This window comes from Thermobia domestica, chromosome 6 (genome assembly GCF_964235325.1).
Source record: "Thermobia domestica chromosome 6, izTheDome1.hap1.1, whole genome shotgun sequence".
NCBI classification, from domain to species: domain Eukaryota; kingdom Metazoa; phylum Arthropoda; class Insecta; order Zygentoma; family Lepismatidae; genus Thermobia; species Thermobia domestica.
The window spans coordinates 143607681-143623862 of NC_137459.1; the positions used below are offsets into that span (position 1 = coordinate 143607681).

Consider the following 16182-nt stretch of genomic DNA (forward strand, 5'->3'; position numbering starts at 1 on the left):
CGATATGTGTTTGCAGCTACTACGACATGAATGTAGTTTTAATTATCTTAATACTACAACAATATTTAACTGCAAATCAATTAATCCGTTTACGAGGTTACTACGCGTATGAAATATTGTGTTATGCAAATTTTTGGTTTCCGAGTTATTGGGCATCAAAGCTGGGATATGGACTTATTTTTGACTACGTGGAAACGCCAACTTCAATGGGCAATGATTCGAGAAATAAAAATATGAACCCCATATTTCATATGCCTGCTAAGCTTGTTAAGGTATACCTCCATTTCAAATATGGCACGTAGAAACTTCGTTCCCGAGTTCCTGACCAGCAAATTTGGTTTACAATTAACAAACCTGTTAAATGTTACGTAAATACAACGAGTAATTATAATAAAAATATTTTCTAAAAATCAATGAAAAGTAATATTTCCGCAATAGAAAACTTACTAGTTTGTTAAAAAAAAAAAAATCTAAACTGAGATATGTTACCTTCTGAGAGGATGTTAACACACTCAGGAATCTTGACAATCATCTCACTTTCGACTCTGATATCTTAATCCTTGTACTTCGAAACTTTCGGCTCTTATTTTGAGCCGTGTTCAGAGAAGATAAAAAGAAGTAAAAGACATTAAACATCAATGAAATATACAGATGGACTCAGTGGGAAAGTCAAGTATCTGGTGTACGTTCACTGCTCTTCTCCACTGAGTCCATCTGCATATTTCATTGATGTTTTATGTCTTTTACTTCTTTTATCTTCTCTGAACAAGGCTCAAAGTGAGAGATGAAAATTTTAAAGGTAAGGATTCTTTGTAAGTCAGAAACTAAAATGGGATGATTGCTATAAACTTGTTAGTTATGAACGTTATATGCACCTGTATCTCATCCCTCACCTTTCCAAGACTTTAGTGTGCATCGGGTAAAAATATGTTTCTACGACTATTATGATTTACTACTTGGATGCCCCAAGGTGTCCCAAGAAGATGTGATTATTCATCCAGTGCATAGAAAATATCGCTCAAGTCTTTACAATTATACTATAGTAGCAAGTCTAGATCACTCCACATACTTGCCTTTGGCTCTGAGGCTGATGAAAAGAATTAGTTACAAAACACGATAGATTTACAGCGCTGTCCATAAGCCTCGGGGATTATAGGAAAATTAAAAAAGCTGAGAGAAAAAAAGTGCTGTTCAAGAATAATCAATACACATCCTACCTTCTTTTGACTGCCATTGTCTTCCGCCCTTTCCTCAGGTTTATACTCCTGGAATATTTTATAGCACTCTTTCGCCACATCATCATCTTCAAAAATATTGTCTACACCATCTGGTATATCAGCTACTGAACTTTCACTATCAGAAGGGCACGGATTTCTCTTGTCACCACTGTCACTCACGCTTATTTCCAATTGTGAAGAGTTTTCAACATCTGCAACATGAATTTTAGTGTAAACAAGATTTTTTTTTTTTTTAAATTTCGTGTTTAAATTTCTTACTAATTCTGTATTTTATTTTGACTTCAGAAAACCTAGAAACCGAAACTAGTAATCTTTGAAACCTGTGACAACACACTTTTTAAATTTACTCATGTAGCTATTAATAACACACATTTCTACATAACTTCACTTCTTTCAAAAAAATATGCCACTAGTTTAATAACAAACAAGGATGTCAGCTACTTTAAAGGAATAATTTGTGTTATCTATTATTTACTTCTTCCTTTAAACTGACCACTTTGTAATATTTAATGAGTACTAAATAAGAACTATTGTATTTAAATTACAGAAGTGAGTTATGAGCCTTGAAATATTTCTACAACTACAACCCAATCGAACTTACAAGTATATGCCCTGACTGACCGTAAGTACAGGGTCAAACTGGCCAAAGAAGTAGTGTGTCAATCGGACTATTTAATAGGGAGGCCACCACTCCATCACTACCCTCAGCCAGTTTTTAGTGGCAGTGACGATGAGTGCTCAACAACGTTTTATAAGTGAACTGTTACTGTATGAGTTCGAATCCGGGCATAACACTGCGGTAACGATCTAAACCACTTGTCACGCGAAAGGGGAAGACGCAGTTAACCACAGCAAAGCAACGCGTTAGTTTCAGAAATTTCGTGCAGTATCTCGAAGATCAGCGAAGATCTAGCCGTCCCACGGTAACAGATTCTGAGGTCGTACGTCACGCTATTGAAAAAAAAAAAAATAAGAAAAAAGCGATAACTGAACCAACTCGGCATATCCCAGTTCATTGTAACGTGTCACCTTCACGAACTCGGTAAAATATCGGGAGCTGGCGCAGGTGTTACATGAATCGACTTCAGCTCAAGTCCAGAGGAGAGTGAATGTGTCCCGACAACTGTTGCAAAATCCGTGTAATGTGCGTTTCTTGATACCATTGTCTCATGGGACGAAAAGTGGGTGTTTCTTCCGAAAATACGAATGTCCACAACACATAGAGAAAGGGTGAACTTCCACAACCGGTCGTCAAACAGGAATGTTTGTAGCATAAATCATGCTCTGTGTGTGATGGAACTACGAAGAAATAATTCACTTCGAGTTCGCTCCTAACGGTCGTTCCATCAATGCTGACCTTTATTTCCCAACAGTTGGAGCAGGCGTATGCGGTACTCCACCAAAAATATTCTGCATTGGTGAACCGAAAGCGTGCCCTGCTGCAATAGGATAACACAAAACTACACTCGACTCGAAAAACAAACAAAAATTACAAGAACTTCATGACATCGAAATCATACTACATCTAGTATATAGTCCTTACTTTGCCCTTTGGGATTACTACCTATTCTGATCCATGCCACACATTTCCAAAAATCACGATGCTTCATCAATCAGATGGAAACATGACGACTGACTTCTTCCCTCTGAGGATAATATGTGGTGTTGAGTGGAACTGAAGAACTGGAAGAAACGTAATAGCAGACAGTACAACTCGAGAGGCCATACTTTGATTGTTAACCTGCTTTCATTGCACTGCAAGAAATGAAGGTATGATGTGTACCAAAATATTGCAGGTCTTATGACTCCTCCTTGTACGTTTAGAATTCTAGAAACAGTATAAGTCAGAAATTGGCCAAAACGAGATAAGTCAAAATTGAACATCTATGTGTCATGCGCCATCTCCGGTTAACTTGGCATAAGTCAACTCTAAACGTGAGTTGAATAATCGCGTCTTGGTATTGTTAGTATAAGTGTTCCATACTTATGCTTGGTAAAATAAAAAATTGCCTCCTGAAAACCTATATTTGTTTTGATTTATACTGTTTCTCCCGCGCAGTCTAATTATTTATATTAATAATCAAAAAGTAAATGGAACCCTTTGCAGCAAACCTGAACAAATCTAAATCGACTGTGGTATTTATCCTGAGAAAAAGGAAGATAAAATGGTATTATGAGAAATGTACACACTCACGGAACCAAGAAACGCATCTCTAGAATCCACAGAACACTAATGTGCATAATAATAAATTTAAACAAAACACCGAACAAAAACAGATAAAACCGATGGTCACTCAAGTGATTCTACTGAAGTCCACCAGTTTAGATTTTTCGGCAAAGCTGCCGCCGCGCATACGTTCCGTAGTCCAAGCTGCTGTCGCCCATAAGCCCTCCAAATCCAATTCACATGTCCAGTGTCTCCATCGGTCCTTGATAGTACAGTAGTGGAAATTAGTCCATTACGGAATAAATAAAAAAATCACACTTTTTCGCTCGGATAGACAAATTAAAGTATTCAAACTCCTAGAAAAATAGGTACCTCCAAAGTGTACCACACAGATTTTCAGGTACAGTGGTGGTGGAATTATGCCATGAAGTTTCTTCTGGTATAGGTGTAGGGCCATAGCTGCTCACGACACAGACACGGTAAAGGGCTACTGCACTAGTTAAGCACCTTACTTAAGCGTCTTTTAATAAAATAATATTACAGACGATTTCGATTAATTCCCTTGATCATCATTAGTGTCGTTATGTTTCAACTGCACTGATTAGTTAGTCACATTGTGAACTTTCCTCTGATTTGCAGAACAATGTATGGTTAAATACACAGACTGAAAAAGGTTTTGTCTTTGGGGATTTATGTGCTGTACGCGTCTTTCTTTTTAGCTTTGTAGTTCACAAATCACAATTGATATGATCTTCATATTCATAACACGTGCACTCAATACTCGTGAACACCTAAAATACACTGATACAAAGCGTTGTCTCTAAATCAACAATACTGATAAAGTATGTCTACCACATTGTTTTTCTTCTCTTCTTTTTCTTTTTTTTTTTTTTTTTTTTTTTCACTTTTCAGATTGCAAAAGATTGATTGATGCACGGTGAGACAAAGTATTGGATTCCTGCTTATGTCATCATTGAAACACACCGATTGTTGCAATTTTGTTATACGACAACTTCTTGACTAAACGAACTAAAAAATTCTATAGGAAGATGGATATCCTCGTAGACTTGTGATCAGGATACAATTAGGAAGGCACTTTTCGGTATTGCAGAACAGCATGAATGATTGCATGTACTTGTGCATTTCCAATGCTAATTTATCCAGTCTAACTTCATCGACAGTCAAACACCTGTTCGCTTCAATAAGTTCATTCACTCATTCAACGTTCTTCGCACTACTGGATGCCAATGGCCGTCCTGCGCAATCCTTGTCAATGTCATTTTCACACCCACTTGCAAACTACCTATACCACCTTCCTATCATTTACACTACAAGACTTGGGGACCATAACTATATACGAACATCTGTGGATTTGTGGATATAACGTTGCACGTGCCCATTCATACTGCACCACTGCCCACACTTTCGTTCCTGTCCAAGACTGCAACATACCAACACTCGCCAATGTAAATGGACACACTTTTACCAGTTTTACCAGTACAAGGCTCATAGTGGTCTGGTCTCTTGTAAATAGTTGAAAAGTGACTAAGAGCACACGAAAAAGTGACCAAAAGCGACCAAAAGTTACCAAAATCTCATCATGCCCCTTTTTTCGTTTGTCAATTTTTCCATCACCACTCTCTTTGTTTGTTGTTTTATTTCATCTTTTCTTCTTTACTTCCTTTTGAGCTTCCTCCTTTCTTAGGTTTTCTAAGTACGCTTTGTAGTTACGGTAAGCAGACTTAGCAGATGTAAGAAGCTTCTGAGTAAGTGGAATCAGTTCTGGCCTATTTCCGAATTTCTTCATCCCAGACATTATATTTAACTTAGCATTGAGAGTTCTCAAAGCCATGAAATATTCAAATTCATCACCTACTCTTAAGAAGAACATACAGGAAATATAACACAAGACGAACATGATGAATCACACAAACACACACACACAACGTTGAGCAGAGCGTTAACTATTACGAGAGAAAACTAAAAGACTATTATGATAGAAGAAAGAATAGACACAGATGGGTTCTCAACCCCACCTTGAGAGCTGAAGCATCCACCAACCATCTACTGTGCTTTAGAAAGAATAAAAGCTCAAGTGAGAATAAAGCTGACTGTTTCACACGTAGCAGCTTTCAGAACTAAAGCTTACTGAAGCTTTCAGAAGAGTAATGAGTAACAAGTTTATGCCTTTTTCAATTTATTTTTATAACACTTTTCTTACAAAACTGCCAATGCAAAACATAAATCTTACGGAAAAGTTACTTTACCACCAAAAAAAGTAACTTTTACTGACATTTTTTTAAAGTAACTTTTAGTGACCAACTTGAAAAAAAAAAGTAACTTTTAGTTTAAAAAATGACTCGCTATGAGCCCTGCCAGCAAGTGTTCTTTCCTCAAACCACTACACTGTCACCACTGGTATATATATATATATATATATATATATATATACTATGGTTAGTGGAAAGATGTATCTATCATATTATATACCATTACGAACATTACATCACAAACTCTAGTGCGCACAAAAATCAGGAAAACTGATTTTAGTACAGTAATAACAGATATCTCATTAGTCTATACGCAAAATTATGTTTCAACATGTTTGCGTTTCTTCACTAAAGGTGCCTGAGTGAACAAAAGTGGTGGGGCACTAGCAAATTGAAACATGTCGAGGAAAGAGCCACTTTATATATATATATAAGATTATTTTAGCTATGGGGGAAATCCACTGTGTCTTGTGATACTGTAAAAAGATGATGTCGCAAGTTTAAATGTAGAACAGTATTCTAGAATATAAACATCGTGGCGTCAGTTCAAAAAGTGTCACAACAGAAGAAAGAATCAACAAAATGTATGATATTGTGATACACCGAGCTACCATCACAGATTTGGTACAGGAAGCAGGAATCTCGTATCATACCACACACAATATTTTGGCAAAAGAATGAACAATGAACTGTAAAATAGGTACACCGAATGATAAACCACATAAAACTGACTGTTATGCTTTGCAAATTTCTTTTTACAAAAGCTCCGATGGGCAAAGATTAATTTATCTACAGATATGGGACAACGAATAAATCACTGGTCCACCCCACGACTCTTGAACTAAATTTAAAAGTACAGAAAGCAAACTTCCTACTGTAAACTTACTTTACATATGACGGCAAAATACCATGCATTATCATCGGTACTACGGAGATGAATAATATAGTTTCACACTTAGCTGCATGTTGTAAAATTATACCCTCTCTAATTCGTTGAAATTACCTTAGTTTCTTGTAATTAAATAAAATAAAATCTCTGTCTCTTCACATTCTTCTGATTATTGAGCATCACAATCACTCAACGTCTGAAAATTAAGTCGTCAAATTACGTCACTTTGTAATAATATGTTTTACTTATTTATTTTATCATCACGGTACTGGCTGGGCAAATGAATGTAGTTTCCACCTAGAAGAGCAGGTTATAACCTATAACTTTTGATTTCTTAATTACCTTAGCTTCCTCTAAGTAACTAAAAACTGAAACTCGTACTTCCTCACACTTTTCTAAGTGTAACAATCGAAATGATTAAAACGTCCAGATTAAAAATGTCACTATAGCAAATGGAATATTCGTCAAATTGACTGGTCATTGTTTCCCTGTGAGATATATATATATAAAAGCACTTAAACAAATGTAATCAAAGTCGAAATATGACTGTCTTAAAATTATCTGAAAGTTGAGCGAAACCAATATTTAATTTCTTAATAATGTAGTTGAAGAAAGTAGCTTTCAACAAAACTGACTGCGTTACCACATTTATTATTTCTTATTACCATATGTACGATAAGAAAACTAGCTATAAACTGCACTATTTTTTAAAAAATGGTAATTTTCCTTGAGGTAAAACACCGTTTATACATGCATAACAAACTATTCTGTCAATGTTGCCAGATATCTTGTGAGATTATAAACTTTCCAAAAATTACTACACTTAAAAACTAAATTTATCAGCTCAAAATATTTTACTGCAAAATTTTGTTGTATAATGTATGAAAAATATGAACAATGGAATTTGCCTTTCATGAATGTATTAGTTAGTAACTTTAAACCTTATAGTTGTTGACTATGTGATCCCAACGTTATCCAGATTCAGACTAGAATTTTTAGTTCTTACGAAAAATGATTTGTAAAACGCCCTTTCAAGATTGAAGATGTTTTATAAAGGCTGAGGTTCTCGTTTATTTTATAGCTGGAAGAATGGACGTGTTTTCACAAACCTAATACAGGCTGTTTTGTTTCCTGCATCTCTCTCGTATGTTCTTAATCCTCGTGTCGATATTCCCTTTTGTCATGTCAATATAAAATTCATCACAATCACAATGTGCTTCCTAAAAGTAGAGAGGTTTGAGAATTGCCTTCGGCTATCATCCTAAACAAAGGATAAATCCCAACCTACACCACCTCAGTGGAGAAAGCGGGCAACTCTTAGGCGACTAACGTAGGTCGGGACCGACTGGCTCCGGGATAAGTCAACCTCTACCATGTGCCAATGCCCTCCTCGGAGGGCAGATGAGCAGGTGAATGTCAGGGCACCTTCTTGTCCATAGGAGGGGAAACTGTCCTAAAAGACAAATGAACCACAAGGTAGTCAATGGCATGGAAATGTTGAAAGGACATGGGAATACTACCACTTTTTTTCCGGTTGGACGAAGAGGAGAATAAATACAATGCTGGTTCTTCCTGAGATAGAACATTCCTGAGGTAAAATAGTTCCCCGTTCGGACTCCGGATGGAGAATTCTCCGGGAAAAATCATCAAAGGAGAAAATAACTTTCATTTCAGCATAGGAATCTGAAACGTACGAACTTTATGACAGCGGATAAACTTGAAAATTTAAAAGTGAAAATAGATAACTGTAAAATGAACACAGTGGGTTTCAGTGAAATGAGATGGTCAGAGAAAAGGTGAGAGAGTATCGGGAAATTACAGAATATTCTTATTCGTGTGGCGTCAAGGCCAGGAATGGAGTCGCGATAGAAATGAAGAACGAAGTAGCGAGAAGTGTATTCAAAAAGAAATGCTGCAATGACCGCTTGATGTTTGTAAAACTAAAACCAGTGTGCAAAACCAGTGGATATTGTGATATTACAAGTGTATATGCCAACAACCGATCATGCTGACAATGAAGTAGAGGTAATGCATGATGAGATTAGTGACATAATGCATCAGGAGGGAAAAGGTAAGGTCAACGACGTAGTAATGGGAAACATCAACAGTGTAGTAGGAGAAAGAGCAGCGAATAAAGTGGTGGGATTATTTGGACTAGGTATAAGAAACGCACAAGGCCAAATGCTTATCGACTTCTGTAGGCAACATGATATGGTGGTGACGAACACGTGGTTTAAGAAAAGAAAAGCCAAGCTGTACACGTGGAAAAATCCAGGAGATAAGAAACGCTACCAAATCGATTACATTCTTGTGAAGCAGCGTTTCAGGAATAGTGTACGAGATGTGAAGACACTACCGGAAGCGGATATCGATTCAGATCACAACCTCCTAGTAGTGGAAGCCTGGTTAAAAACAATCAAGAATAATGGAAGGAGAAATAGAAAGGAACTTAGTGCGACCAAGAAGTATGAGCAGTGATGTGAAAGAAGAGATTGAAGAAAAATTCTGTGTGATTGGCGATATGGTAGACAATGTAGAAAATAGTTCGGGAAAAGTTAAACAGATTCTACTAGATACACTCCCATAACATTAGCAGGACGGAAAGAGTACCGAGAAAACCATAGGTAACTGAAGCCATGCTTAAGAAGGAGGAACACAGAAGAGCGAAAACCAAGGACATCAAAGAATACAAGAAGCAAGCTGAATAATGAATTGAGAAGAGAGACGGACAAAGTCAAGGAAAAGTACATGAACAGATATGTGAAGAAACGATGGAACATCAACGGCGTGGAAGATAGATAGATACGTCAGAAAGCACAAGAATTAGGAGGAAAAGCTAACAAAAGTAGATGCACGTTTGGAATCTAAGATCAACCAAGTCATGTAGTCACTGACCATCAAAGAATCCTTAGAATTTGGGAGGAATGCATAAAAGATCTGTACGATCAGAAGAACTGTCCTAAAGATATTGCGATCGAAACAGAGGAAGAGGCGTATGATGAAGAAAAAGGACTCAGTATATTGAAAAGTGAAGTAGTACAAGCCATCAAAGACATGCGAAGGAGGGCACTGGAGACGACGACAACACCAGTTGATTTGCTAACGAGGTTAGAAGATAATGGAATGAAAGTACTGACTTCACTTATTAACAAGATCTACCTGAGTGGAGAATGGCCAAAGGATTTTCTTGATATTATAGTGACTGCATTACCCAAGAAAAAGCAAAGAAGTGCAGCGATCACAGAGCCGTTTCTCACACTGGAAATATTATTGCACGCATACTGAACATGCGGCTGGAAAGTGAAATAGAAGAGATCTTGGAGGAGAATTAATTTGGATTCCGGAAAGAAAAAGGCATCAAAGATGCCAGTAAGTTGATGAGAATTATGTAAGAACGAGTTCTTGACGTAAAGGAAGAGCTGTGTTTGTGCTTCATCAACTGGCACAAAGCTTTCCACCGGGTCAATTTGACCAAACTTCTGAAAATACTCACAGAAATCGGAGTCAATGGGAGAGACCGAAGACTCATTCGCAACCTGTACACACGGCAATGAGCGAAGCTGCGCCTGCGTGAAGAAGAAATAAATAGTGTGGAGATTGGAAGAGAAGTCAGACAAGGATGTAGTATGTTGCCCCAATTATTCAACACCTACAGTAAGTATTTAATAAAGGAATCATTAATGGGAATTGGAGATTTCAAGATTGAAGGGCAGATTATTAACAAGATCAGGTATGCAGATGATATGGTTATTATAGCTAGAACCGACGAAGCACTGCAGGAGATGATTGACAAAAGGTTGACACTGGGAAACTATATGGAATGGGAATCAACATCGAAAATGAAATGAAATCTTTGAGTTTTACGTCCCACGGTTATGCCGGTTAGGCTAAAGGAGACGGTGATGATGAGTAATGAATGAAATGGTGGAATGAAGAAAGTGGGAGGAAACGGGAGAACCCCGAGAAAACCCACGCACACGGTGTTTGTCCACCACAAAGTTCACTTGGCGGGGGCTGGGATCGAACCCGGGACCCCAAGCACCAGAGGTGAACGCTCTACCACTGAGCCACCGCGGCCCCCGGAATCAACATCGAAAATGGAAAGTCATGCAAATATCCCATGCGAATGCGTCCTTGCGGGTCAAAGTAGAACAGAAAGAATTTGAAGAGGTCGATAATTTTAAGTATACGGGAAGTGTTTTGACGAGAAAAGCTTATTGCACCGAAGAAATCAGGCCAAGAACTGTCACAGCCAAAGAGGCATTCAACAAGAAAAGATCACTCTTAACTAGCAGCCTTAATATTGGATTAAGTACGAAATGGGTAAAGTACTATGTATGGAGTATTGGACTTTATGGTTCAGAGACTTGGATATTACGGAAGTTAGAGTAAAAAATATTTAGACAGCTTCGAAATATAATGTTGGAGGAAGATGGAGAAGATAAAACGGACAGAGAGAGTAACAAACGAAGATATTTTTAAACGGATAGGAGAGAAGAGGACACTTCTAGGCACCATGCCTCGTAGAAAGGCCAATTGGATTGGACACATATTGCGAAGAAATTGTCTTATCACACCACCATAGAAGGAAAGATGGAAGAAAAGCGAGAAATAGGAAGAAGACGTACACAGCTGATCGATGATTTGAAAGATACGAGAAAATATTGGGAGTTAAAAGAGGAAGCTGAAGATCGAGAAAAGTGGAAGAAACATTTCCAGCCCAAATCTAAAATTGAAAAAAAAAAGAAAAAGAAAATCCTCATTAGTCCCAGGACCTGCCGAAAGGCTAAATACTTAATAATAATAATAATAATCACGAAGTATTTGGTACACTCCTGAATGTGTTTAAATGTCTACAGAATCATTTCTGTAATCAAATAAAGATATTTCAATGTTGCATGACATTTCACAGAAACGTTGAATTCTAATTTCTTCTCTACTTTCTGAAGTCTGTACATTAGACCTGGCAAAAGAAGTACGGAAATTCATTTATCAGATATAGGTTTGCACCATCGTGAGTTTTTTTTTCTTCTTCTATATAACGGCTAAAGTTCGTTTTTCGTTTTTCTAAGAAGCCAAATTTGTATCCATTTTTTCCCAACTCTATCATATTTTTGCTCTGTTTCTCTAGATCTTGTTTTTGGGTTATACTTTACATGCCGTTAGAAAAAAAAATCCCATACATTACCTTTATCTAGTAAGAATGAACCAATTTCTGGTGTACGAAGTAATCGCAGACATTGGGTTTTCTGTACACAGAGGTTATGAATTTATCGTCGCTTCTAGAAACGTTAAGGTCGAGATAATATTTATGTTAGTTTCAAGTTCCAAGGTGAATTTTAAGATAGCATGGATGTTGTTTTATGTGCTTCAAGAGGTCTACTATGTCCTAGTTTTTCTTATACGCGATCAAGATATAATCAACGAAAATATATATTCATTTATTTTTCGAGAATTTTGGCCTCAAACTGGTTCATCACTATATCTAGAATAGAAGATAAGATTACTTTCCATGGTCATTCCATTCAATTCATTAAAATCGGCCTTTAAATTTTAAGTTATGTTATTATGTCAATACTGTGTCTGTAGGCAACGGTAATTCCTAATAGTTAACACTCACAGCTCCCCTACGTTTGCTAGACAGTGCAATATTTAACAAGTTTTACCACCAACCTATATAGAATGTACAACCATGAATACTCACCATTAAATGGAAATAAGTTTGTAGTTACATATAGAAAATCCACAAGTATTTAATTCATGTTAAGCACAATATAATTTAGTAACTAAGCAACGTGAACACAAATACATAAACTACAGACAGTTTGTTTATTCAACACAGCCCATAACAAGGTTTCAATTAATTATATTCTAGAATCAAAACTAATTATTTTAATTCACGAAACGTTATGCATTTATCTAAAACTATATAGCGCTACGATGCAAATTAACAAAAGGTGCACCAATATAATGCAATTACATATATTCCGCTTTTTGGACAAGACGGACTCTTAATGTCTTCAAAAATGATATCGTACAAGCGACGCTACAACTCTGCACCACCATTTGAACTTTTGTTAGCATCTTATTAAAAGTCATTGTTGACCCAAACTATTTTTAATCTTTGGGGCTGTTCTACTGGCCTGGTTCCTAATTATTTATACCAGACCGTTTTTCTTTCTTTCTTTTTATTTCTATTATCTTAAGCACACTGAATGGCTATTTCTACTGGTCTGGTTCTAATTATTTATACCAGACTGTTTTTATTTCTTTCTTTTTATTTCTATTATCTTAAGCACACTGAACAAAGAAACACATACAATATATTCATAGCACTCCCCTCTGATCTAGTGGCTAGCGCGAGCGTCTTCGGTGCACATGGTCTCGAATTCGGTTCCCTATGGGAGAGCATTGAACTGAAAAAGGATGAGAAACTCCAACAATACATTCATATATATACACCTTACCTTTGCTAAAGTTTCTTTCATTTTTTACTAATTTTACTGTTCCTTTTTCATTATTACTACTACTCTATTGTGTTATTATTTTCTTTTATATTTGCATACAAAATACATTTACATTCTACAATTGCACTTGGTACATATAGTTAAATATTGTGATTGGTTTGGTGGTATTTTTCCCATTCTGGTTACGAGCGACCTTCGAAATCTGATCAACAGCTCTCTCCAATATTTGGCTCTCCAGTACAGTTTCCTGGAGATAAACCTGTAATCTTCCTTCTCAAAGTCGTTTCATAGCACTTCACTACACTACACTTACTCACTGATTAAACGCACAATATGCACTGAACTATCAATCATCAGTAAATATTTCTACTCTCTTGCGATATTATGCTCCTCTTTTGAGTTGATCTTCTATTCTTTTAGCACACTTCCTCCCGTTCTTACTCTCTTCTGTTTCTTGTAGATATTTTTTTTTCTCATAATTCTTACCACACTTTGTATAAACACTCTATCCTCAGTTAGTTCGTCAATATTCTTCCTTGCTAGTAGCGCAATAATGTTTACTCTTATATTTGCGCTATTGTACATTGAAACACTAGTTTATGTTTTGGTATTTACGGTTGGTTACAGTACCTACAATTCAGGTCAACTGAGTGTAATCTTTAGTCTTGTATGATCCATGTCCGTAAGTAACGGACCGTACTATCATCTGATTGTATATGTTCAGAAATGTCTCCTCTCTATATCTGGACCCTGGTTCGATCCCCTGCCATGTAAATTCGTGTGGACATCCTTTTCTCCTACAATTTCATTCCACCAATTTTTCCATCATCATTCACTTGCCTTAATCATTCGTCTCCCTTAGCCTGAAGGCCATAATCGTGGGACGTTAAACTGAAAGATTTCATATTTTCTATAATTGAAACGAAATCATACGTACTTGGTTCTAGCATTCTTGAGTTGAGTTGATTTTAGTTTAGCGTCCCTTTCAGCAGCGAGGCTATATGAGACGTGGACCTACTGATTAACGTGGAATCCGAACCACATGATCTAGCATTCTTGTCTGACATTTTCTCAATACAGTCTGTTCGTATTTTCAACCTTCTACCTTTGCTGCTCTTTTTATTACTGCTAAATGAATAGGTGTTATTCCTGTAATAACAACGAAGAACTTTTCTGCAGTTGTGGAGTAAGCACCAGTTAGACATATCTCTGGGCACTAAGACAATTTTTTTTTTTTTTTTTTTTTTTTTTTACACGATGAACCCAAATACTCGACCTATAGGTAACGATAGCTTCTAAAACGAAACTGTGGTACAGTTTCAGAATTTTAGAGTACTTAAATGAAATCTGCGTCGTTCGACTGATATTATTTTGTGCATTTTTAACATTGACAGTGTTTTTAATGTGTCTGCTGAATGTCAAATTTCCATGAAATAGCATCCCCAAATATTTGTAAATTTTCCCTTACACGTAGTTCATTTGTTTATTTTAAATGAATTTTTCATAACGTTCATGCAGTGGACACTTTCCTAGGACATTTAGATCTATTTCTATGTTTGCAGCACGACATTTTAGCCTAACTCCAATCGGTTAATTAATTTATGTTGTTTCTTCTTTTCTATTTCTTTTCTGTTATCGTCCTCAATCAATATAGTCTTCGGAATACACTATTACGCCTTTAACTTCAGGCAAGAATTCTAGTCCCTAGAGGTAGGTTTCACAGCTATGTCTCAACACGTTCGGCTACACAATGACCCTTAATACTTAAAGCGCAAAGTCCCAAAATCATGTTTTATTCTGGGGCTAGGAGCGTGCACTTGCCACTTGAAATGTACCAACGTGTGCTTAACATATATGAAGATCCCAGTAATGAACCAGGTGTACACAAAATCATATGCACATGGTGCTTGAAGTGTTTAGGACATCATTTTGTCGTTATCTGCTGTATACTATCTTCAGAACATGGCATCATTACGTTTTATTTTTCCTTTGGAACTAATCTACTAGTATGTAATATATATATTCCAGCTAATTTTGTTGTCTTATACTATTGAATAATGCTGGATACCTATCACACGCACTAATTGCATTTACGAATATTCTAATTTCATACTACTCTGAGAGAATAGTGTGTGTTTGCTCCCTTATCACTATGTGCTTTCCTCACTTAGTCAATTACAACAGACATACGTTAATCACTCTCGGAGCTGCCAGGATGATTCAACCACAGCTACTGTGACAGTCAAACGCAAAAAAAGGTTTACAATACCATTCAAAGAAAAATTATAAATTAATACAAATGTAAAGGTTCATGTGGTATCATCCTATATTTCCCACTCTTTCGCTTCTATACTTTGATGAGATTTTCTTCTCTTTCAACTACTTCGTTCAACACCGTCAAAGGACATGTTGATATTTCTCTCATTTATTCTCCAATTCTAGTTAATAAGATCCATTTGCCAGATTAGCACAAATGAAAATACGTTAATACTTTGCTACCTAAGTTTTGAAATGAAATCTTTAAGTTTTACGTCCCACGATTATGCCGGTTAGGCTAATGGAGACGATGATGATGAGAGATGAGTGAAATAGTGGAATGAAGAAAGTGGGAGAACCCCGAGAAAACCCACGAGCACGGTGTGTGTCCACCACAAAGACCACACGGCGCGAGCTGGGATCGAACCAGAGACCCCAAGCACCGGAGGTGAACTCTCTACCGCTGAGCCACCGCCCCCTCCCCCCAACCTAAGGTTTGAATAACTGAAAATAACATAGTGGACGGATATGATCTCACCGCTTGAAAATCTTAAAAACAGACTACAATGGATTCAATGTACCACATTAAACTAAAGTATGTTCCACAACCATCAAGGTAACCAATTTAATCTACCCACATAGCAAGTATATCACTACAAACACAGAGGAGCCAGCAAATAAGTATGTGATACTACACGTCTCTCCAAGAGCAACTCATGTCAAACTGCGGCCCGATAGAAATCATTATAAAAATAAGATCAGAAACTGAACTTCACTTGAAAGCGTTTTGATTGTTCAATACGCTTCGATACATTTCAAAGCGATGCTTATTTATCTGCAGCTTATCTCCATCATCGTGTTTTTTTTTAGGTCTGCTTGCCAATTTAAATCAACC

The 16182-nt window shown here is 36.8% G+C and overlaps 1 protein-coding gene across 1 annotated transcript in view; it reads right to left on the reverse strand.

The window, feature by feature from the left end:
- Window positions 1–16182, reverse strand: part of LOC145688243 (uncharacterized) — a 152687-nt gene that overhangs the window by 96859 nt on the left and 39646 nt on the right. The window contains exon 3 of the mRNA XM_081762178.1: window positions 1218–1429. Coding sequence (XP_081618304.1) covers window positions 1218–1429 — 212 coding nt within the window. The remainder of the gene's footprint in view (window positions 1–1217; window positions 1430–16182) is intronic.